General features: G+C 46.0%; 1 protein-coding gene across 1 annotated transcript in view; it reads right to left on the reverse strand.

The window, feature by feature from the left end:
• The window catches only part of pkd1a (polycystic kidney disease 1a), a gene marked incomplete at its 5' end in the record, with an annotated part of 160009 nt that overhangs the window by 57046 nt on the left and 76538 nt on the right, over positions 1–26425 (reverse strand). Inside the window, 7 exons of the mRNA XM_080722718.1 lie at positions 9401–9553; positions 18753–18903; positions 19720–20162; positions 21133–21432; positions 21841–22047; positions 22195–24243; positions 24645–25234. Coding sequence (XP_080578844.1) covers positions 9401–9553; positions 18753–18903; positions 19720–20162; positions 21133–21432; positions 21841–22047; positions 22195–24243; positions 24645–25234 — 3893 coding nt within the window. The remainder of the gene's footprint in view (positions 1–9400; positions 9554–18752; positions 18904–19719; positions 20163–21132; positions 21433–21840; positions 22048–22194; positions 24244–24644; positions 25235–26425) is intronic.

Raw genomic sequence — 26425 nt, forward strand, 5'->3', positions numbered from 1 at the left:
AGTTAACGATTAATTCATTAATTGATAGTTGATAACCTTATCGATTAACCGATTAATTGATAAGCTGTCATTTCAAATTTGTATGTTTAAAAAAAAATTAAAGCCTTATATCCCTCTCAATCATACAGATCCGATACTCCTTGTTATTACTGTGACAAAACAAATCGCGATTACGATATTATCGCGATATTCAAAATCCATTATCCTGGGGTGGAACATTTGCCAAAAAATATTGGCATATTTTTTGGCAAAGACATTTGATAGAGAGTGAAAGTACGTATGTAGCACCCCGATACTATAGGGAAAGGAGTAACGGGGCGTTTGAGTTCGGTTCTTTCTACTGTAAACCCTGTATTTATAAAATAAACCACAAGGCTCATTAATTAGACCACAGACCTTTTGTAAATAAAAGAACAGACCACAGTTTAAAGGGTAATTGAAGTTTTACTTAAATGTTTTAACCCTTTTTAAATGTAAATAATAAATGAAAACATGAAATAGACAATACACATGAAATGACAGGTAAACCTTTTTAAATGAACCAATAGGCCCGAGGCCTTTTTATGAAATCCAAAATTAAGAGATCTACAGAATAGTCCCTTGATTACCTTCACATGAAAAACCCACAATTGACTTGGCTTAAACAAAAACAAAAACTCAGATCCCAAAAACCTTCTCAAAACCTCTTCACAAAAATCCCTTTGATCTTATGTAAATTCTAATTAGGCTATCAATAATTCCCAGTAAAACAAAGAATGTTCACAGAATACCTTCAAACAATATATTCAGTGGGCCCACACTCGCACGCACACAATCACACAAAACAAAAAAGGTGCAGGCCTGATCGATGGGATCCTCCTCTTGTAGATGAGCAAAGGCTACTCAAAGTCTCTGTTCGCTCTGGGGAACAGTTGGTGGTGAATGGTGATACTGTAAACTATAATCCTCTCTTCGGTGAAAAGTTCCAGAAAGCCCTACTCACAGTTCCTGTTCGCTCTGGGGAACAGTTGGTGATGGGATGACAAGTTGTGTGACGGGGGTGAAACAGATAGGGGGCTAGTAGAATCCTTCTGTAGGAAATATACTCCCAAAACAATCTGCAAAGTCAGTCTCGATGTCCTCTTGTAGATTAATCTAATGACTTCTCCCCTCAGATCAAACACACACTTCCACAAACTTACTGAGACTTCACACACTCATTCTAAATCAACAAAAGAAAAGAGTAGCTACTGTACAGCCAACAAGCAGCAAACTCCAAACATTTCTCTGTCAGATCCTACAACAGGTGATTCTGCCCAGCAATCATTCCCCTCTCTCTCTCCCCACTGGACCAATTGGGAAAACACCAATCAGCATGCATCATCAATAAACCTGAAAACTCAGTTGCCTAGGTAACTAACAAGTTTACCCTTTGATCAGTAAACGCTTTGATCAGTCCTGGGTCACTGTGACTCGTTAAGGTTTTCTCTTCCACAGTCTCCCATGAAATTAACCCTTTAACCACCATGACATATACTGTATGCATTTTTAACATAAGTCTTTTTACAAAACCTATTTATATAGCAGGGCTATTTTTAACAGACAACTATTTATTAAAGGCATACATTTTAACTTGGTCAAACTGTGTTAGTATGACATGAACTCTGTGTTTTAGAATAAGGCTAAGGGCATGAAATAAGCACTGGGCTACACCCTCCCCCTTCTTAGATTTTGATGTCCTCATCAAATGACATGGCATTAACCCATCTGCAGCTTCTTCCGTCTTGTTGTACAATCAGGACATCTGGCCATGGGATGACACCACACAGTGTTACAAAGACGGTCTGGATCCAAATAGGTACTGCACTCCACAAGTGCTCCTTTACTTAGTATGGACCAGGATTGAGTGGAAGGTTGTCCCAACTCATCATAACTGAACCTATGAACTGGTCTTCTCTCCCTCCTTGGGAGTCTCTGTGGGGACGCTTCAGTCGCAACAGGTAACTGAGCGTTATCAATTCCTTCTCCCCCTTCTAGACTTGTGTTTACCACAGGATCTACGGAGACTGCATCAGCTACAGGGTCCACTTCAGGGACTGCAGGTTCTACAGCTGTGGAACCTTCCATGTCCTCATCTAGAGGAAGTACAGCATGGTTCTCATCAACCGCAGGAGGGACCTCCTGAACAGGGGGTTCAGGACGTGTCAAGGACTCATTCCCTAATTCACGGTCTTCATCATCCTCTGAGTCTGATACCACATCTTGTAACTCAGCTCTCGGATCATTTTGTTCCGTCTGAGTCACTGTCTGCTTGTCTTGTGACCTCGTCACAGACCTTTGAGCAGGCTCTGGTACATCGGTGTCGACTGGGAGTCGAACCAAGTATCCAATAGGCAGCAGGTGATTTCGGTGGACTGTTTTCACCTTGGCCGTTCCTCTCTCAGGCCTTATTGTATAAACGGGCAGATTTGGCATTTTACTGACAACCACGTAAGGCACAGGTCTCCATTTATCCTGCAACTTGTGTTTGCCAGTTAATCCAAAGTTTCGGAGCAAAACTCGATCTCCTACTTCCAACACTTGATCTCGTACCCGTTTATCATGTGCTCTTTTGTTCTTCTGATGGTTCTTATCTGCAGCGTCTGAGGCCAACTGGTACGCCTTGCGCAGGTCAGATCTCAACTTAGCCACATACTGGTGGTACTGAGCTTCTGCATCACCATCAGGAGACACGCCGAAACAGAGGTCAACAGGCAACCTTGCTTCTCGTCCAAACATTAAAGCATAGGGTGAGTATCCTGTGGCCTCATTCCTGGTGCTGTTATATGCATGCACCAATTGGCTTACGTGCTGACTCCATTTTTGTTTCCGTTTTGGATCCAAGGTCCCCAGCATGGAGAGGAGGGTACGGTTGAACCTCTCTGGCTGAGGGTCTCCCTGGGGGTGGTATGGAGTCGTACGTGATTTCCTGATCCCCAACATTGTCAGCAGCTCTCTGATTAGTTGGCTTTCAAAATCACGCCCTTGATCCGAATGAATCCTGGCCGGAAGGCCATAATGGACAAAGTATTTCTCACAGAGGATCTTGGCTACTGTTGTGGCCTTCTGGTCTTTCGAGGGAAAGGCCTGCGCATAACGCGTGAAATGATCAGTCACTACTAATATGCTTGACATCCCCTGGGAATCTGGCTCCAGCGACAGAAAGTCAATGCATACCAGGTCAAGTGGTCCCTTGCTGGTGATCTGCTCCAGAGGTGCAGCGCGCTGGGGAGCAGTCTTGCGAGCAATGCATCTGCCACAATTCTTGATGTACTGATCAATCTCATTAGCCATCTTGGGCCAGTAAAACCTTTGTCTAACCAGCTCTGTGGTTTTCTCTACTCCTAGATGTCCAGACTCATCATGCAAGGATGCTAGTACCGCAGGTATGTACTCCTTTGGTAGTACAAGCTGTTGCATTTCTTGTCCAGATTGATTCTTTATCACTCTTTGGAGTAGGTCATCCCTGATCTGCAGCTTTGGGCCTTCTCTCCTTAGCAAGGTTACAGCTGGGGCCCCGCCCTTGACTGCGCTCGACATCTGTCCATTTCTGACCGATTGTTTCACAGGTGAGATGAGCAAGTCTCGGTCTTGAGCTTTGATTAGATCTCGCCTACTGACTTGCTCGAGACAACCAATCTGTAGCAGTGTTGGGAAAGCGTAGCATTCAGGGATGGCGTCTGGATCAATTCCTAGCTGTTCTGCACAGTAGGGGAAATCATCAGACAACCCTTGACAAGTAATAGGTTTGCATAATGCCTGTATGCCATCTGGGGGAATCTCAATCCACTCTCCTCCTTCATCTTTCCTTGACAACAAGTCAGCATCGATGTTATTCCGACCTGGCCGATACTGGATGTGAAAGTTGTAGGTAGCAAGGGCTGCTAACCATCGATGACCAGCTGCGTTTAACTTGGCTGTTGTCAATACATATGTAAGAGGGTTGTTGTCAGTTCTGACTGTAAACTGAGCTCCATACAGGTAGTCGTGGAACTTATCAACAACTGCCCATTTCATGGCCAGGAATTCTAACTGATGGACTGGGTAGTGTTGTTCTGAAGTCTTGAGCTTCCGACTGGCAAAAGCAACAGGTCTCAGACCCTCAGGGTACTGCTGGTTGAGAACTGCACCTAGCCCGTTGAGGCTGGCGTCAACATGGAGAATGTACGGTTTAGTGGGGTCTGCAAAGGCCAACACTGGTGCATTCGTGAGACAGTTGATGATCTTCTGGAAGGCATCAGTGCATGACCGATCCCACCGTACTCCGAAGGGCTCTGATTCCTTGTAGTACGACTGCTCTTTGGACTTTTTAGTCTTTTGACTTTTCTGAGCTGGCGGATACCCCTTGGTGAGCTCTGTGAGAGGTCTCACGATGGAGGAGTAACTTGCTATGAAACGGCGGTAGTACCCGCAGAAGCCTAGGAAGGAACGAAGGGACTTGAGGTCTGTGGGTTGCTTCCAGTTAGCTACTGCGTCCACCTTGGCTGGGTCTGTGGCAATGCCATGTTCTGAGACAATATGTCCCACATACTTCACTTCTGGCCTGCAGAATTGGCACTTGTCGATCGACAGCTTCAAACCACACTCTTCGAGCCGGTCAAGGACCTTTATAAGACGATTCTCGTGTTCCTCTAAGGACTTCCCGAACACGATCAAATCGTCAAGGTACACGATGACTTCTAGGAGGTGCATGTCTCCGACAGCCTTTTCCATAAGACGTTGGAACGTCGCAGGGGCTCCTGTGATTCCCTGCGGCATACGTTCGAATTGGAAAAATCCTAGAGGACAGATAAAAGCTGTTTTTTCTTTATCCTCTTCAGCCATGGGGATCTGATAATATCCACTGCGTAGATCGAGGACTGAGAACCAACGGCTTCCAGTCAGGCAATCTAAGGCGTCATCTATGCGTGGCACAGCATACTGATCCGGTATGGTTCTGGTGTTCAGCGTCCGGTAATCGATGCACATGCGCACACTCCCATTCTTTTTCCTGGCTATAACTATGGGCGAGGCATAGGGACTCCGAGACTCTTTGATGATTCCCGCAGCCAGCAATCCCTGAATATGGCGCCGAAGGTCATCCACATCCGCGGGTGCGATGCGGCGGGATCTCTCACGGAAAGGCTTGGTATTAGTCAGTCTAATGTGGTGTTCTACTCCCTTAGCGAGGCCCACATCCCATTCTTCAACGGAGAAGACATTGGCTCTTTCAGACAGTTTCTTGGAGAGTCTGTCCTTCCATTCATTAGAAATGGGTGAGTCCCCAAAATCAAACAGATTTGGGTCAAGGTTTGGGTGTGTCTCTGAGCCATTTTTCTGAGTCACTGTAACAGTATCAGTGACGTTCAAATGAGCTATCACCGTGCCAGGTGGAATGGAGATCTCTTTCAATGACTCATTGCTTAGCAGCACTGAAAAGTCATTCTTGTTCAGGGTGGAGGAGAACAATACTGTAGGTTGTATGAATACACCTGCGGGGAGCTCTAGATCAGCAGGCTCCTCGGTCAGGAGGATATTGTTCCCCAGTGGCTGTTTTTCTTCCACTTTGCAACGGGCAATTTGCTCACTAGTGGGAGGGATAATGAGAGGTCCAGGACCCATCCACTTGACTTCTGCCACCACACCATCCAAGGTGGTTACTGTGGGTCTCAATGAGGGCTTCACTTTTGTGTCAACCGGGCACACATGTAGAGAGTGGCCGCGAGCAGTGACTGGTGTTTTTCTAAAACCAGCTAATTGCCTGACCTTTCTTGCGTTAGTGCCGACAAGGATGGGAATTTTGTCAGAGCAGCGTGGATCCGGGCACACAAGAGCAAGGAGGCTAATGGCCTGGTTGTCTCCAGGGAACTCCACCTCAACTTCTATGTAGCCTTTGTATGGGTAGCTTTCTGCAGAATCGCTGAGACCCCAAATGGCCAACCCACCAACAGGATAAAGAGGGACGTTCTTCAGGTGTTTGGAATACCAGCTGTCAAAGATGATAGTTACTTGTGACCCGCTATCTAGAAGGGCATCACAATCGGTCCCATTAACCTTCACTGAGGTAGTGGAGGGTGGTCCTACCAGTCCTTCAGGAATGCAATGGGCTTGCATAATTTTCACTGAACTTTTATGTGCAAGAGCATCTTGCTCAATCCCCTCAGAACTGGTGTCGGGTTCTTTTGGTTGACGGTTTGAGCCACGAGCCCGAATCAATTTTTGAATCACCTTCTGAGAGTTCTCAGGAGCGGTGCATGTGGTGGCAATGTGCCCATCTTCTCCACATCTGTAGCAGAAATAACTACCTGACAACTTAGATGTGGAGGGACGCACTCGCGTGGTAGCGTTAGAGGGAGGCCCTTGGCTAGGTGGTTGTGCTGTGGAAGCTTGAGTAGATCTCACAGACATTACTTTCATCTGTTTCTGTAACCTCCTCATTTCCTTTTTCAAGGCCTTTACGTCCGTACTGTCTGTGTCCTCAACATCCTCCTCAGTCACAGACGCTGATTCTGAAACACTTTGTGCTTGAACTGGCTGTGTACCGGTCAGCTCGGCCACCAGTGACTTCAATTCTCGTATTTCAGATGTCAGTTCTTGCATCGGGGTTGACGGTGAAGTCTTGTCACTTTTGATGCCAACATGCTTCACTCTGGCGTTTAGCTTGCGTCTGGCAGACTCATGTTCTTCTTCCGCTCGAATCTCATTCAGCAGCTCTAGAAAAGTAGGTGGGTTATTCATTCGTTCTCTTAGTCGGAGATTGAGCATCATTATGTCAGACTCTGTAGCACCTTTAATAAGCTGTTCCAGGCGAGCTCGACCGACTGAGGTATTTGGCATGCCTGCTTTCTGTACAACTTTATTCAGTACTCTTTCCATTCTTCTTAGGAAGTCTGACAATTTTTCTCCAGAATGCTGGCTTAGCATCCTGAACGTGAAATATAACTCCTCTCCCGACTCCACGGTCCCGAAAGTGTTTTCTATTGCTTCGAGGTATTCTTTGGAAGTGGCATTAGGGTCTGCAAACCTCACAGCTTGGATTATCTCCAAAGCAGGTCCTCTCAAACTTTCTGCAATTCGCATTTTCTTTTCTCTGTCAGGCCGATCACTTTCCTCGACCATGAGACGTGCTTGCTCTATCCAGTTATCTAAGTGTTCCTCCCCGACGGGGGTTGGAACAACTCCAGAGAATGTTCGCAGTCGCCTGAACACATTTTCACCGGAAGATTTTGCCGTTTTTGCCATCAAGTCCCCAACGGCTCTGATAATGGCCTCTGGGGAACTGGCTTGGAGTAGGGGGTCAACCTTTGGCCCTTCTTCCTCTTTGGCTGTAAGCCTCCAAGGCATTGTTCTTCCCTCAGGTTGCACAGTGGGGGGTAGGGCTTTAGGATTCACTTTTACCTCGGTTTCACATAATACTGTCAGACATTGCAATACAGGGTTGTAAGTCCGTCCCCTTACTTTCACCCGACCCAGTGCTTTGACAGTTTCTAGTGTTTCCACAATGAAGTCCGTTTCAGTGCCTTCCGGTACATCATGCACCAGCAGGGCATGTTCAGGGTCTAACATTTCCCCCTTGCACCAGTTGAGGAAGGTAGCCATGTTGTTGAAGTACTAAGATAAGGGGTTGGGTACTAATAAACTAAGGGTTTCTTTAGAGATGCGGTTTATTGTCTAGTAGTGGTCTGTTCACTAGCTGAGTTTTATTTAGTAGTGGTCTGTGTACTAGCTGCGTATTGCTTTTAGTAGAAAGGAAAACTAGTATCTCAGCAGTGCCTCCATTTTATGTAGCACCCCGATACTATAGGGAAAGGAGTAACGGGGCGTTTGAGTTCGGTTCTTTCTACTGTAAACCCTGTATTTATAAAATAAACCACAAGGCTCATTAATTAGACCACAGACCTTTTGTAAATAAAAGAACAGACCACAGTTTAAAGGGTAATTGAAGTTTTACTTAAATGTTTTAACCCTTTTTAAATGTAAATAATAAATGAAAACATGAAATAGACAATACACATGAAATGACAGGTAAACCTTTTTAAATGAACCAATAGGCCCGAGGCCTTTTTATGAAATCCAAAATTAAGAGATCTACAGAATAGTCCCTTGATTACCTTCACATGAAAAACCCACAATTGACTTGGCTTAAACAAAAACAAAAACTCAGATCCCAAAAACCTTCTCAAAACCTCTTCACAAAAATCCCTTTGATCTTATGTAAATTCTAATTAGGCTATCAATAATTCCCAGTAAAACAAAGAATGTTCACAGAATACCTTCAAACAATATATTCAGTGGGCCCACACTCGCACGCACACAATCACACAAAACAAAAAAGGTGCAGGCCTGATCGATGGGATCCTCCTCTTGTAGATGAGCAAAGGCTACTCAAAGTCTCTGTTCGCTCTGGGGAACAGTTGGTGGTGAATGGTGATACTGTAAACTATAATCCTCTCTTCGGTGAAAAGTTCCAGAAAGCCCTACTCACAGTTCCTGTTCGCTCTGGGGAACAGTTGGTGATGGGATGACAAGTTGTGTGACGGGGGTGAAACAGATAGGGGGCTAGTAGAATCCTTCTGTAGGAAATATACTCCCAAAACAATCTGCAAAGTCAGTCTCGATGTCCTCTTGTAGATTAATCTAATGACTTCTCCCCTCAGATCAAACACACACTTCCACAAACTTACTGAGACTTCACACACTCATTCTAAATCAACAAAAGAAAAGAGTAGCTACTGTACAGCCAACAAGCAGCAAACTCCAAACATTTCTCTGTCAGATCCTACAACAGGTGATTCTGCCCAGCAATCATTCCCCTCTCTCTCTCCCCACTGGACCAATTGGGAAAACACCAATCAGCATGCATCATCAATAAACCTGAAAACTCAGTTGCCTAGGTAACTAACAAGTTTACCCTTTGATCAGTAAACGCTTTGATCAGTCCTGGGTCACTGTGACTCGTTAAGGTTTTCTCTTCCACAGTCTCCCATGAAATTAACCCTTTAACCACCATGACATATACTGTATGCATTTTTAACATAAGTCTTTTTACAAAACCTATTTATATAGCAGGGCTATTTTTAACAGACAACTATTTATTAAAGGCATACATTTTAACTTGGTCAAACTGTGTTAGTATGACATGAACTCTGTGTTTTAGAATAAGGCTAAGGGCATGAAATAAGCACTGGGCTACACGTATATTATAAGTACCTATTACCAATTATAGAGGGTTTAAGTGGTACCGGTTATGCAGCTCGGCAAATAAAAGGTGAATCGATCCCAGTGCATGAGGGAGGACGATATCACGATACATTAAATCTCCACAATACGATTATCGTGAGTGTTTTTTATCGTGATAAACGATAACATGGCTTATGGTCCCATCCCTACATGCAGTACTCACAGCCTGTGTGGTGGACTCCGGGGTCATGCCGTCCTTGCTGACAGTCAGTCTGAAGATGTACTCCACGTCAGCCTCCAGCTCAGAGCCAGAGATGCCCAGCACGGGACCACTGGAGCCCAGGCCGAAGTTGAGGGTTGAGCAGTGCTCTGGTCCCTGGAGGAGAGACACAGCAAAGAGAGTGTGAGAGGTGCAAGAAGTTTATTTTGAATGAGAACTGTCCTTTCTTTTTTACAAACCCATTCACAGAGAGGCCACCCTGAATGAGAGTAAAACATTTGTACACTCTCAGGGGCAAATTCTCAACGCAGTAAAGGGTGCCGGTGAAAAGCATTCCTAACTGAGCTGCCAAGCAAATTCTTGGTCTCAAGTGCTACATTTACTGTTTACATTATGTAATATGCACACATTTGGCACAAAATGTACACCATTCTATGCAAATGAGACTCATTGCCAAAATTATAATTTTTATTTTGAAGTTTAATAAGAGGAGATGCCACATCTTGTCTTTGAGGGGGTCCTCAAAGCACAACACACAGAAAACAATCCAACAACACAGAACAAAAACATATCAACAAGGACAAACACATAAGGAGGACATACACAAGGACAACATAAAGGCTCTCCCACCATCTCAAACCCCACGACATCAGTTACTAGTATCCTTAAAGAAATCTCAACAGTATAAACAGACAACTGTAACCTTTCCTTTGTTCATGTGGACTCTTTCAGGTCCGCACTGAAGAGACAATGGTTTACTCAGGCTTTTAGAAAATAGTTTGTTCATTTTTGTGATTGTTAAGCGTCCTTGGGTTATTGAAAGGCGCTATATAAATCCAAGTTGGTGGTACATTTATATAATTATAAGTAATAAGGGTGTTCAGGTGGGCAAAGGTCGGCAGAACTGGCACTCTGTACCAGTGAGTACCAGCCCAATTCAAGTACTGTAACAACTACACAGTATGTCATTCAAAAATAAGCGCAATTCCATACCGGTATGTCTCAGAGCCTATTTGAGTAAATAAATAAACACAAATATTGAGTACAGCTTCTCAGCTCATCCAGTGGTCTTCAGTGTGGCAAGGTAGGCCATGTAAAATACTATTCTAAGACAAAACTGTTCTGACTACACTGGCATTGTCCATTTCCAGGCTTCTGCTAGGCCCACATAACGCCTTGGCGCCAGCTCCAAGAACTCCTCGGTGACAGTCAAAGATGCATCAACACAAATAAATAATGTGGCGGCCAAATGGATAATTGCAATCAGACGCAAAACAAGGGCAAATTGCAGCCAGATGTGAAAGATTATGGCCGTGTTTACACTGGCATTACCATTAGCGCAAAATCTTTTGTGAATCTGACCTTAAGACTAGGCAGAGACGCGGGCCGTGTAAACCATGTACGTAATAGTAATTCACATTAATCTACTGGGAGAGGCCGAAACCCACAAAGTGGTGTTGCGTTCATTGCTTAGTGTTTATCGCGTGCCAAAAAAACAAGGCAAGGCCCTGCCAGTTGATGGCCACGGTGATGACAGAGGCCAACTGCACTTATCAGGTTTTCAACAACTCCATCTCTCCATACTGTCCAGTAGTAATTGACAAGTCCTTCAGCCACACCGTTCTGCTTTCAACTTGTTTTATTTGGTAGGGATGGGCCGTTATGAAAATTTCACGCCATGATTATTGTGGCCAAAATAATTGCGATTAATGATATTATTGCGATAATCAAACTATGCTTTAGTTTTAAACTCGCCTTTGTTAAACACTTGCACCTCAACATCCATATTCTGGGGGGAACATTAGCCCATAATTGTAGATCTACAGTACACGCTTGTAATGTGTTATATTTGACAAAGAGATCTGCAGAAAAAAGCAGTCCAAGTACAGAGCCAACTTAGGTCCAGTGTATGACGAGACAATTTGATGCCAAATCTAAATCTCTGCAGTATGATTATTGTCAGCATTTCTTCATCTGATTTGATTTATTAGACGTCATGGTCAAAAGAAAAACACTTTACATGCTTCCCAGGGAAAACAAGGATATAAACACAAGAAAGTCAGTGATTTATTTCCATTGTCGTCCTTGGTCTGAGACAAACAAAATATTACAACATAAAACAGGCAATGTAACAATACATAAACCATATAAAACTATAATACTAAACTTTTTAAGATTATTGCTTAAATATATATGTTACAGTTAGTTTGAAAAACCAGTTAGATTGGGAAAGGAGCATTTGTTTTTGTTCACCTGGAAGTGAAAGAAGCTCATGTCACAGTGGTAGAGCATTTGACTGCATTGGTCATTGTTCCTCCATTGTTCCCATTAGTCCCACGCTGGTGAATGCTAACCTGGTGAATACTACTATGCCTAAACCTAACCCTAACCTTAACCTCAGTAAAACTATGCCTAACCCTAACCCTAACCTCAGTAAAACTATGCCTAACCCTAATCCTAACCCTAACCTCAGTAAAACTATGCCTAACCCTAATCCTAACCCTAACCTCAGTAAAACTATGCCTAACCCTAATCCTAATCCTAACCTCAGTAAAACTATGCCTAACCCTAATCCTAACCCTAACCTCAGTAAAACTATGCCTAAACCTAACCCTAATCCTAATCCTAACCTCAGTCAAATTATTCTTAGTTCCCCGAAGGAGGCACCGTCTGCTCCACCTTGTGCCCAAAAACGAGCGCTCCTGTTCTCAATCTAACTGAATCTCAAACAAAGTGTGATATATATATCTATATCTAAGGGCAGATTCAGACTATGGTCCCGGGTGCGGATCACTTGGCAGATGTTGTGATAGTGTGAACACTGTGTACCGTTCCCGCGTCTCGGGTCTGATTGATGCTAGTGGCGAAGAAAAATTACTTCTGGGACCTCAGATTAGATTGATGTATAGAGCGTCGCAGCGGAAGTGGATTCCTTGGGTCACTTAATATTCCCCACCAAGCCATCCAGGATGGAGGTGAATCATGATCATATAACCTTTGATCCTATGTGAAAACATATTTTAATATTACATTATTTGATATACTACATTTAATAACTACCCTTTGTTTAGCGATTTTCAAAATGTTCTTTTCATAGAAAAAAAGGTTATATGGTCATGATTCACCTCCATCCTGGATGGCTTGGTTCGAGGCTTAACATAATTGTTATAAATATTTTTGTAAAAGTCTATGGCGAAAATGAATGGGGAATATTAAGTGACCCCAGGAATCCACTTCCGCTGCGATGCTCTATACTCAGGAACGGTACACTGCAATGTGAAGCTATCCGTACCAAAACAAGGAAGTCGACTGCTAATCATATATCATTTATATCTTTTTTTAATGACTCATTATTTTACCTGGGTTATATCTTCTGATAGTTCTAATGTTGACAAGAAATTATAATCCCGCTAGGATAAAAATACCAATGATTGGTCCGCGACGTAACTGTTAAGATACCAAGGATGCGTCATTGACAATATTTACAGATTATGTTGAATTGCGATGTTTCAAAGACGGTCGGCGCACACTGCTTTGGTTGTGTATTGTTGTTATGTTATTATTCTAACTCAAGACAGGAACACACAGCACAGTCAAACTTTATTATTCGCACTAAAATCTGACAAGTGACTATTGTGACATGACATTCTCTATCTCCCTAAAGCCCTAAAGTCCACAACACCCCTCTGAGGCACATAAGTATGGTAAGTACCATTACAGTTGAATGAAGTTTACTCGGGTATGGAAGAATCTTGGCCAATGTGAATGCTGGCCAGCGAGGGACCAGGCAATCATATCGTCGTTGTCAGGTGGAAACCTCGTATCTCAAGTTTCAAATGTGTATTCTTTCGCAAGGCAAAGCCCTGCTTCATCATACAAGGCCGTCGCACAAAAGTAGTGAAAACAGCCGATCTACAAGCACACAACGCCTCGCACCAGCTGTTTTCACTAGTTTGAATCATTTTTTAAAATGATAAATACAAAACAAACGGTTTTGGACATACAAGGGTTTTCACCCGACAACGGCGATATTCAGGAACGGTTTGAATCAATCGGACCCAGTCTGAATTCACCCTAAATTAGTATTTTCCCATATCAATTTTGAGCAAATACAGGTCTGCAATGCTGGCTCTGGTGCAGTCGGAATGAACTTCACCACTTTTCTTCTAAAGTACACAGGGGCCCTGCCGTTACAGGGGATGGATTATCGTCGCTTCCCTACAATTTGGTCAATGTCAATCCATTTTCTATCACTCACAGTGACTCCCTCAGTAGCCAGTCCCATTTGATCTTTCATCCGCAGTCACTCTCTGCTTCCATTATCCCTCTCAATCATACAGATCCCATACTCCATACTCCTGCCTTCATCTCCATCTGGCCTCTCAGCACACTGGGTGTCCTTTTCTCTCAAGCTGTGCGCGCGTTTCGGTGTGTGTGTGTGTGTGTGTGCGTGCGTGCGTGCGTGCGTGCGTGCGTGCGTGCGTGTGTGTGTGTTTGTGTGTGTGTGAGAGAGAAAGAATGGGCAGGGTGGGGAAATATAGCACCAGCTGTGGAATGCAGAGTGTATCTCCATATAGTTATATAACACTTCGTTCTCCCAACACACGCACAGATTAAAGCAAAAAAAGAATCTCACAACTGAAACTTTTTGTCGATCTTTTTTACCCAACCTGTCATTTGTGAAGCATGAAAGGAGACCTGCACAGCACAGACCCGTGTTCTGTTTCCTAAACAGGGATAAAAGCGGCTCTAAGATAAAACATCTGAAACTAAAAACAGGCAGAGATAGGACATTGAAAGCTGCTGTTATGCTTTTGAATGTTTGCTGCTCAGTGCATTGGATACGTCTATAAGCACCGGAGACATACTCACCCCCCACTGTGAGTGAGAACAACATCCAAAGACCAATGTCTTTGTCATTGATGTTTTATGTGTGGCTGCAGCAGGGGTGAAAGCCCAAGCAAAATTTCCCTTGTGGACAATAAAGTTTACCTTACCTTAAGTGATCACCTGGACCCCCTTCAGTTTGCCTACCAGGCTGATATTGGGGTTGATGACGCCATCACCTACATGCTCCATAAGTCTCTCACCCATCTGGAAGATCTGGGCAGCACAGTCAGAATTATGTTTTTTGACTTCTCCAGTGCTTTCAACACTATCCAACCGTCTCTGCTTGCGGAGAAGCTTACGCTGATGGGGGTGGACAAGGGCTTTGTGGCATGGATCACAGACTACCTTTCAGAAAGACCACAGTCTGTGAGACTGCAGGGCTGTCGGTCCGATGTGCTGGTGAGCAACACGGGGGCCCCTCAAGGAACTGTGCTCTCACCCTTCCTGTTCACTCTCTATACATCGGACTTCCGCTTCAACTCCAAGACCTGTCATCTGCAGAAGTTCTCAGATGATACCGTAGTGATCAGCAAGATCTCGGGTGACAACACGGCTGAGCACGATGGTGTGGTTAGGGACTTTGTGCAGTGGAGCGAGGACAACCATCTCAAGCTCAACGCAAGCAAGACTAAGGAGATGGTGGTGGACTTCCGCACCTCCAAGAGAGTCCACCCGGTGCCAAGCACCATTAACGGTGAGGTGGTTGAGCTCGTGGATAACTACAAATTCCTCGGAGTACACCTGAATAGTTCACTGGACTGGTCGGACAACGCGCAGGCGATTCACAGCAAGGGGAAAAGCAGGCTATTCCTCCTGAGAAGACTGAGATCGTTTGGGGTGTGCAATAGGATGCTACAGATGTTCTATCAGTCTGTCATGGCAAGTGTCCTCTTTTTTGGCATAACATGCTGGGGTGGCAACAACAGAGCAGGTGACACGTTTAACCTAAACAGACTGGTGAAGAAAGCAGGCTCTGTCGTTGGGTCCTCTCTGCAGGGGGTGGAGGAAGTAACCAGGGTGCGCACTGCGAAGAAGCTAGATTCCATCTTGGAGAACTCCTCCCACCCCCTCCATCTAGAGATCACCAGTTACTGGAGTAAGAGAGGAAACGACCGCTTTACCTACCCAGTACGGAGATGTGAGAGATTAGGAAAATCTTTTGTACCGGCTGCCCTTAAGCTGTACAACGAGACACATAACGGACGCTTGAAAAGGTCTCCCTTCCTAACTTAGACTTACGGAACCATTGCTGTATTGACTTTGACCTCTAAGGAACAATTGCTGTATTGACTTTGACCTCTAAGGACCTTCCAGGAAGAGTGCTCATGTGCGCCTTGCGGTGACACGCTTCCTAGTTTCTTCTTTTTTTCGCACTGATTTTTGACACTGCACTATTAGGTTGTTAGTGTTGGTAGTTTCTGAGTATTTTTGCTTTGTTTAACATTGACAGTGAGATACTTGTTTGCACTAACTAGCATTGACTGCTATGGTCTCTTTTGCAAGACACTTTATGTATATATTCTTATATATTATTCGCCCCCTCTATTGATGCACCTTCTCCTTATTGGTACTGTACTGCTCTTGTCTTTGTTTTGTTTTTTTCCCTCTTATCTATCTTTCTTACGTCTCTGTAACTTTGTAAATAACTGTATACTGCTGTGCTACTACTGGACAACTAAATTTCCCCCTTGGGATAATAAAGGTATCTATCTATCTATCTATCTATCTATCTATCTATATTATTTCATGAGCCTAAATTTACCATATTAACTAACAAGTAACACGCCATAATGGCGAGAAGCGACCGCCAGGTCGCGCTTGCGTATCAACCGATACCGATCCGATACCAGAAAGCAAAAAAAAAAACACTTTTATTTAAGTCCACTGATCGGAAGTCAAGGGTTGACGTAGGTCTAACTTGACACATTCTGTCAGGTGCATCACCGCCACCTAGCGACATGCCATGCACACTGCGGTTATTAGCGTGACTGACTGACGGATGGACATAGGCGCTGCGTTTTGATACTAAATGCTCCCTGGCGGTCGCAATGATATGTAAATCACCAGTGTTGGGCAGTAACGCATTACTTAGTAATATATTACTATAATATTATTACTTCATCTAATAGCAAGTATTGTAACTTATTACAGCAGCCAAATCAGTAACATTATTACATATTACTGATCCAAGTAACGCTGCGTTACATGAATGTGACTTGTTTTTGTATCTGGCTGAGGTGCAGGCTCGCTGTATAATATGAGCCTACACCGTGGTGTGTCTGTGTCCAGCAGTCAGCTGATCTGTATAGATCCGTGGATCACATTAAAAACAGCAGGGTAGAAATGCGCAAAAAGAACAGATTTACAAGCTATCAACACTGTGAGATGGTAATGGATGTTAGCTTGTATATCTGTTCTTTTTAAGCAGTGACTAGAGGTTCCTTTACATCTAGAGTTTGGGCTATAACACAGCTCTCGCACATCCTCTGAGTCTGAGTCTATAGATGACGTATGACACTTGGGCAAGGTTTCACCTGATCCAAGCCCCTTTGACTTCCATTATAAAATACTAGAAGCTGGGCCGCCCGGCGACCTGGCCAACTCGGAACAATGTAAATAGGGAATGAATGCCCCGCCCTTTAGGACCCGTTTTGACCATCTGTCTGCCTGTGTCCATTTATGCCCATATATGGAGATATCTGTATCTGTCTGTCTGTCTGTCGGCGTCCATTTTATGTCCATATATGGAGATCACTGCAGTTATAGTTCTGGGTCCATTTTATGCCCATATATGGAGATATCTGTCTATCTGCGTCCATTTTATGCCCATATATGGAGTATCTGTCTGTGCCTCCAACTGTGTTGCAGACACAGTGCCGGTTGCCCCTTTAATGCAAACCTCATTATACCTGTTGTCATAGGACCCGTTTTGAACATCTGTTTGCCTGTGTCCATTTATGCCCATATATGGAGATATCTGTATCTGTCTGTCTGCGTCCATTTTATGCCCATATATGGAGATCTTTGACCATCTGTTTGCCTCTGTCCATTTATGTCCATATATGGAGATATCTGTATCTGTCTGTCTGCAATCCATTTTATGCCCATATATGGGGGCATTCATTTTATGCCCATATATGGAGAACGCGCGTGCCCGTGGGAAGAAACGGTTCTCGAGATACGCGGATTACATACATACATACACACTCACAGAGATTTTTTGTTGACTCATGTGGCGTACGTGATGTCAGAGCCTTTTATGAAGTGATGTCACAATTGAGTCAGAGCTTTCGCCGATTTCCTCCGGAACAGCCTGATGTCAACAATCAACCCCGCATAAGGAGATTCCGAACGTTTCGCGCCGGTTCGGGAAAACCGCGCGTCGGGTCAGGTCGAGACCCGGCACTGCACTCCGTGCCGCGGCGGGGAACGCGCGTGCCGAATCTGAAGCCGGTGGGACGAACGGTTCTCGAGATACGCGGATTACAGACAGACACACAGACAGACACGCAGAGACTTCTCGCATTTATAGATAGATACACTATATTGCACTATTTCTTGCTGTATGGCAGTGATATTCAACTGGCGGCCCGCGGGCCAAATTCGGCCCTAGCAGTGCTTTCTTGTGGCCCCTGGAGAACATTACCTATTCCAATGTAAATAATAATAATAATAATAACAAATTACTATTGGATGCTTGGTTGTACAGGATGACCATTTTGAATGTTCAGCGATTTATTGTTTCAACATGGAGCTGAGTGCCATGGCAACATACAAGAGCTCAGTGCAGTTCATCCATCCATTTGAAACCATTTCTGGGTCTTGACTGAGTAGCCTCGTGAACCAGCCTCTCCCGGAAATTACATTTGCTTTCAAAGCAAATGAAAATGTCTTGAGTGGATGTTGTCCATATACCCCAAATAAATAACTGATTGTGTCCATCATCATTCACTTCGAGCACAAGATGTGTTTGATGTGAATGAAGATGGAGTCGGGTGCTCAAAACAAATCAAAAGCCATGATTCATTCATACAAACATGTAAACACTTCACCTTGCCAGCCTACCTCAAATACTCTTCCCGCAAAGACGCTTCCGTGCCAATGACCCTTGCAGAACAATCTGAAATATCTACTTCCTCTTTTGTCAATATCAAAATCTAAGCCTGTGCTCTATAAAGGACTGGCACACAAAACATCAACATGCATGAATGCAGTATGAAGCAGGCCCTAATATTGCAAACCATATTGGACATACATCAGGTATACACCATTTGACAGAAATAATTTCATAATCGTTTTAATCTACAGTATCAGATTCCCTCTTGAGAATAGGCCTACAAATTTGTTCTGGTTGTATGATCAAATCTACTCTCTAATATCAACTCATGTTTCTATTCCTTGTTTTAATCTGGACAACAACTGCTCTGCTCATTGGACAGTTTTCATTAGCATGTGTGTATTTTACCTTGGAGGTGTCGTGGCATTCCCAGTGGTAGTGGAGCAGTGCCTGGCTGTCTGGGTCCATGTTAGGGTCATAGGACTGCTCCGCGCTCAACTGCAGGTCTTGGGTTCTCGACCACACCCTGTATGTGCCCCCCTCGATGATTGGCACCAACCTGGCAAAGATGAGTACACAGCCCTGTCTCAATCAGTAATAATACCTTATTTTATCTCTATATTATCTATAGTACAGATTGCTTTGCAAAGATTTGACAAAGCGTCGCAACGCTGAATGTCCGTTTGTCTATTTTCACCTATGACATGTCCAGAATGGGGACCAGGGTTCATGTGGTTAATAATAATGTTGGCAAAAGGGGGAGTTTGCATGTTCTCCCCGTGTCTCCTAGGATAGGTACCCTCACAAAAAAAAATGTAATACTGCCTCCCCCTGGCCAGACGGGGCACCTGATGGAGGGGAAAGGAACTGGTTGGAATAACGTGTTCCTTCCACACGCTAATTCCAGCCGGGGAAACTCCCCCTTGCCAGGTGATAAGAAGCAGCTTGGACTCCTCATGCATAGAAGGAAGCATGAGGTCAGTCCGTCGCTCTCCCCAGCTTGGCAGTGGGAGTGTAGCGCCCAGGATTAGATTAGACAATTGACGCTGGGTGAAAAAAATGGGTTACAAAAAATATATTGTTGTCGGGTGGAAACCTCGTATCTCCAAGTTTCAAATGTGTACGTTCTTTCACAAAGTAAAGCCCTGCTTCATCATACAAGGCCGTCGCACAAAAGTAGTGAAAACAGCAGATCTACAAGCACACAACCGTTGTGTGCTTGTAGATCGTCTGTTTTCACTAATTTAAATCATTTTTAAAATGATAAATGCAAAGCGAACGATTTTGGACATACAAGGTTTCCACTCGACAACGACGATATATTGGCTACTGTATACAAAGAGTAGCCAGTGCTTCATGGAATCTATCCACTGACCTGGCAGCCATGACGCTCAGCTGTAGACAGGCAGCTTTCCTCAGGGGCACGCCTTCATAAGACAGGGAGAAGACCAGGGTGTAATTGCCCGCCGCCAGGGCCATCTTTGGCACCGACAGCTGCAGGCGTCGCACGTCCACCTCTGCCGGGAGAGGGATGACGGAAACGGGCGAGGCTCCCGTCCCACGACCACGGCCAGAACCTCTGCGGTGGTCCGGTTCACTGTTGCAGTGAGGGGTGGAAAGGATCTGCCATAGGTACTGCGCTCCGTAACGCAAGCAGCCTTTTAAGTCCACGCTCGCCTCCACCAAGGTGGGCTGGGAGCACCAGATGGCCAGTCTGGGTGCTTGGACCACGTGCACTTCTGGCTCCTCGCACTCCAGCACGCGGATGTTCACCTCCACCTTGGCCAACACCCAGCTCACCAGGTTACTGCAGTTCACCTGGTGGGAACAGTGACAGGGGCGGTCAGGTGACAAAACAATGCTAACGCCATCCGTCAAAAATCAAACCTTGGTTCGAAGTGAAGCGGTGAATTTTTATTCTATGTGTTCTAGAGCTTTGAATTCTGTGTTCTAGATCTATACTTTCTATGTGCTTTAGTTCTATACTTTTATGAATTCTGAATGAATGAATGATTTTGTCTGGAGGGCCAAATTGTCACGTGAAGCTTGTACAATCCTCAATTCTGCATGCACGGGACATGTAGGGACATGTACGGGACAGACATTCTCACTTCTTAAGAATCTATGGGAATCCTCAAAAAAACAGGTACGGGACAGACAAAGCCACTCCTTGGAAGCGGCTTTCGCTGCTTCAAAAAATGTTTTTGAAACAAACAAGAGAAGGGTGGAGACAGGAGATCAGGGTGCATGTTATTTAGAACAGGGGTCTTCAACAGGGGGTCCCCAGAGTTACTACAGGGGGTCCTCCAAATCTTTGAGTGATAGAAGCTTTTTTTCCTCCTCCTTTTTTATATTAACCACTTGAACCCTAGCGACCATATTCTGAGTACTTTAGCCAAAAATAGCAGATCTACAAGCTCACAACGCCTCGCGCTGCGAGGCGCTGTGAGCTTGTAGATCGGCTATTTTTGGCAAAGAGCTTTGGTGTAGAGGGGAAAAAGAGCGGACTAAGTACAGAGTGAAAGGTCAAGTTTATTAAGTATCGATAGTTCAAGTGGTTAAATATCTGAAAACACAAATTGACATGAATTCAAAATACACTGATGATTGTGCTGTCAAACAATGAAACTATATGGAATCTATGAACAGGTTGTGGGGGTCCCTGCTTCATCTCTCTCTCAACTAAGGGGTCCTTGACCTGAAAAAGTTGAAGACCCCTGTTTTAGAACTTTTGAAAACAAGCAGATATAAAAGGCACATAATATCGCACATTTACTAGAAAACATACCTGAACAAGGTAGAGTCCAGGTCGGCTGTACTTATAACCAACGGTTGCGGTGTTGGTGAGAAGTTTAGTGGATCCATCGCCAAAATCCCACACGTACTGAACAGAGCTAGACCTGAACGTGTGATAGGCCCTGAGCTCCACGGTCTTATTGATGAACGTGTCATTTGGCACTGCATCCAGAGCGGGGTCGGTCAGCACGTTCTGGACCAGGATGTTCTTGGTGATGTTTTGTTCGTGTAGTGCGTTCAAGGCCCTCAGGAAGATAGTCAGCGACCCAGCCTGCTCTGGTGTGTAAGATACCTAAGGGTTGAGTGGGAGATTACAAATCAAAGTCAATCAAATCAAACGACTTGGCTTATCGTGATGATAATAATAACAGGGATCATAGTTCCACAGAGAAATATATCGTCACTGTCGGGCAGAAACCTCCAAGTTTCAAATTTGTTTATTTCGTAAAGTAAAGCCCTGCTTCATCATAAAAGACTGTCGCACAAAACAAGTGAAAATAGACGATCTACAAGCACATAACGCCTGGCATCGCGAGGCATTGTGTGCTTGTAGATCGGCTATTTTCACTAGTTTGGATAATTTTTAAAATGATAAATACAAAAGGAACAGTTTTGGACATACAAGGTTTTCACCCGACAACGGCGAGATCTTATCCCCATTCCGTCTTCTATTATCTACCATCGCTTCAGTGATCCTAACCTCTTTTCCCAAGATTGTAGATGCTGGGAACTTGACTTGGTGGGGATCAAACGTCCACACGAAGGTCACAGGATTGCCTTTGAGGATGCTGGCAACAAAGGTCCTTCTCACTCCCACAGGGATGGCAGCCTCACAGCAGTCTAGGATGGTCAGTCCACGCACCGGCTCCATCACCTCAACATGGAGGCTCCTTCTCTTGGAGCTCACCTGCCAAAGTTCATATTGTCTTAGTTCATAAATCATTATGATATTCCCCATGCATACGAGCGTAAAATGAAATGCCTTCCTTACTGTGATCATATACCCTGTGTTTGCTGTCTATTCTTATGTGCTAGATTTCCCCATGAATCTTACCTTGTTGATCGCAGTGACGTTGACGATATACGTATTCACGCTGGTGAATATTTTGACAAAGGTTTGGTTGTGCAGTGAAGGGAGAAATTCCGTGGCCTCTCCGCTGATGCTAAGGATAAGTTCATCGATGGTGCCCGCCGCCACAGAAATGGTGAACTCTACCCTTTCTCCAACCGCTGCGAACTGCTTGCTGGCCTTGAACTCCAGCCCCTGAATCCTTTCCTGAACAAAGAACTCTCTGGCAACGGCTATGCTGCTCACGTCGTTGGTAGCGTTCAGGGCAACGATGGTTGTCTTCGGCTCAACGAAAACCACAGAGGCTTTCTTTCCCTTTTCTGTCCTTCCCGGCAACAGCCATGTCCATGTCACGTTGGTTCCTGTCAGGACGCCCCCCTCGAGCGAGATGTTCACCCCTGTCGCCACGAAATTCTGTGCGGTGACATTTTTAGCTGTGAAATTCACCCCGGTGATGACCTCCTGGACTTCCACAAACTGGGACACGATCTCTGAGCTAACCTCGTTGGAGACCTCCACACTGACAAGCTTCTGACCGGGACTGGTGAAACTTGGGGCCACCCAGCGGTTGTTCCATGGCATAGAATCTCCATCCACAGTCCAATGGTACCGCAGATCTGAGCCCACGGCCAGCACTGTCAAGTTAGTGGGGACACTGACCGCGACCGGGTTGTCACTGACGTGCAGGTACACTTCCCCGACGGGGTCCAGGAAGTGGATGGTCCTGTTGACAGACAGCTGGCCCAGGAGGTTGGCTGCCCGGAGGAATATGTCACACGGGCCCGGAGTGGAGAAGTTGACCGGTACCGTCTTCAAAGTGATGTTGAAGACCGAGCTGGCGGGGTCCAGCTCCCTGATGAGGTTCCAGGTGAAGGACATGTTAGTTCCCTCCCTCAACACGGCCTGGAGGTGGAGCGCACGGTTCGTGGGGAAGCAGCATCCGTCCACGCCGACGCTGCTGCCTCCCGCCACCTCTTCCTCCGCTACGATCTGCAGGCCCTCCAGCTCGCACTGCACAAAGACAAAGACGCTCGCGTGCGCACTTCCCACGTCGTTCTCTGCGGTCACGGTGATGTTGAAGGTGCCCACGGAGCGGAACGTGTAGAAGGTGGTGTTTCTCAGGGTTAGGGTTAGTAGGACGGAGGATTGAGACGGCGTCCAGGAATACCGGACGCCGTCTCCTTCGTCCATCTGGGCCTCGAAGTGGACCGTGGCATTGAGAGGGACATTCACCAGGCTGGCGTTGAGAACTAAACCGTGTATCGCTGACAGCACGGGTACAGTTAAGACGGTGCGATTGCTGCTAACTGCGTTGGCGGAGGTCAGAGTCACGTTGAAGTTTCCGGAGATGTTGTAGGAGTGGATGGCGCTCTGACCGGTCAGGATTGTCCCGTCTCCGAAGCTCCAGGTATAGCTGACGTTTGAGGCCAAGGAAGAGGTGTTGAAGAGGTATGGCTCCCTCAGAGTCAGGTTATTGTACGTCGTGCCATTGTGGTGAATCAGAACCGGGCCCACAGGCCTCTGAACCTCAACCGGGACGCTGGCGTTGTCAGCCGAGATGTTGTTGAACACAGTGACAGTCACCACATACCGACCCGGGCTTTTATACGTGTAAACCATTCCCGCCGAACTACTGACGAACACAGAGTCCTCGTCCAGCCCGAAGTCCCACCGATAGCTGTAGTTGAACTCTGGCTCCATCCTGGCCTGGACGCGGATCTCTTCCCCGACACGGTAGTGCGTCTTGTCGGCGGCGAGGCTGACGTTGGCCACAAACGGTTGCACGCACACCCAGGAGAAGAAGTTAGCCTTGGTGGCCTTGTTGACGCCGCTAGACAGTAGCAGGGAGAGGTGGTAGCTCCCGCTGGCGCGGTAGGTGTGCTCGATCTGAGGGTTCCCGCGGTATGTCTGGTTAGGGCTGCCGTCGCCGAAGCTCCACTCGTACAGGTGGGCCGACGCGTTGCCAGACACCCAGGCCCGGAAGGGCGTGGACCTCCCTTCTTGGACGCATCCCGAGGGCTCCACCTTCACCACCTGGAATTAGGGATGGGACAATAAGGGATATTATTATCATTTATCCTGAAAAGAAATAATAATAATAAAGCACTCATGATAATCATATTGTGGGGTTTTTAATTTATCGTGAAATGGTCCTCCGTCATGCACAGGGATCTTTTATTTGCCAGGCTGCATCTTCGGTCTTTTTTTTCACTCTCTACCAGATCTATTTGCCAAAAAATAGCCGATCTACAAGCTCACAATGCGTCGCAACACGACGTGTTGTGAGCTTGTAGATCTGCAATTGTTTGGCAAACGTTCCAAACCCAGGATAATGGATGCTGGGGATATTTTGATTATCGCGATAATATCGTAAATTGTGATTTCTTTGGTCACAACAATCGTGACATGACATCTTCATATCGTCCCATCCCTACCTGGAACACGAACACGTGGACGGGCAGGAGGAACCAGCCGGAGCTCACGGCGTTGCTGGCCGTGACGTTGACCGTGTAGTCGCCGTCCTTGGCGTAGGTGTGGGACACGCGCGGCTCGGCCCCGGTGTAGTTGCTCCCGTCGCCCATGGAGAAGCTCCAGGTGATGTTGTTGCCCGCGCCCAGGCGCGCCCACACGGCGGTGGGGCTGTGCAGCTCCGTGGGCGAGGAGCTCCAGGCCGTCAGCTCCTCGATCTCCTCGTAGACCAGCATGGCGGCGCAGGCCTCCGTCGCGCTGATGGTGTTGTTCACCGCCACGCACACGTCGAAGGCGCCGCTCCGCGCGTAGGTGTGGTTCACCACCCTCTCGCGGCCCCGCAGCGGCTCCGAGCCGTCGCCAAAGCGCCAGGTGTAGAGGATGCCGTAGGCCGAGGGCCACGCGTGCGCCTCGAACGTGGCCAACTTGCCGGCCAGCAGGAGGCGGGGCACGGTGACGATGTCGATGCGGTTGAGGACGCTGTAGACGTGCATGGCCACGCGCTGGCTGACGTTCTCGTAGCGGTTGGACACCGACAGCAGCACCGTGTAGACCCCTGAGAGGAGGAGGGAGGGAGATGGAGAGCAGGGTTCATTTATGCAGCAAATTATGATTTAGTCTTTTGAATAATACACAATTCGTTTTAGTCTTAAGCACCCTTTCCACTGCAAGGTGGAACCAGAACTTTCCAGAACCTGAACCTATATTTTTGGTTCTGGTTTTGTTTCCATAGCGCGCAGCCCGGTTCCAGACAAGGTTCTGGGAACCTTTTTTTTAGCTCCTGCTCTTTAAGTCTGGTTATATGGAAACGTAAGCAGAACTTGGTCCTGGAACTTCACAGGTTCTTGAAAGTTCTTGGTTCTGGAAAGTTCTTAACCTGACTGCCGCCAGATAGTTGCAGCCAGTGCGTAACGCTCTGCCTTACATCTGGGCTCTCTCGGGCAGACTCGATGTAAGGGGCGGGCCATTTTTTGAAATTATTTAGCAGGTGATTGGATGTGGCCGTCTCTCTGTCACAGTCTGTGAGTGCCAACTCCAACCACTCATATTGGCCTGTCTGCATCCACGTGGTCTGCAATCAGACTCTATTGGCTCAGAGCCGCTCAGAGCCCGCCCGTAGCTGCCGCTGATTGGTCCGGCCCGGGGCTTTACGAGCGTTATCAACTCCCACCGAGAGATATCAGATGGTAAAGTAGAGCGGTAGCCTACACACTACTGCCACCATCTGACGCAAGTCAGGTTAGAAAGTTCTGGTTCCAATTCTGAAACCAGATCTACCAGATCTTCCAGATCTTCCAGAACCAAGAACTTTCAAGAACCCGTGAAGTTCCGGGACCAAGTTCTGCTTTTGTTTCCATATAACCAGAACTAACCGTGGTCCGAGCAGCAGCGCTGCTGGCCCCGCCTATAGGTTCCCGGAACTCAAGTTTAGTTCTACTTCAGGTGCGGGAACCTTGCCTGAAACCAGACCGTACGCAATGGAAACAAAACCAGACCCAAAACAATAGGTTCAGGCTCTGGTTCCACTTTGCAGTGGAAAGGGGGCTATAGGTTCATATTTTAGATTATAATTAGAGAAAAGAAAAGATGAGTGTTAAAATGTTTTCATTTACTGCTTTCTATCGTTTTAGCGATTTTAGTATTTTGATTTCCTAACCCTAACCCTAACCCATGCCTACAAGTGGTCCCATCTGCCCATGAAATATTGCGGTGCATCTTGGGAATGGGCTTATTGTGTCTTGCATGC

This window comes from Nannobrachium achirus, assembly GCF_963921795.1.
Source record: "Nannobrachium achirus genome assembly, chromosome: 3".
In the NCBI taxonomy this organism is placed as follows: Eukaryota; Metazoa; Chordata; class Actinopteri; order Myctophiformes; family Myctophidae; genus Nannobrachium; species Nannobrachium achirus.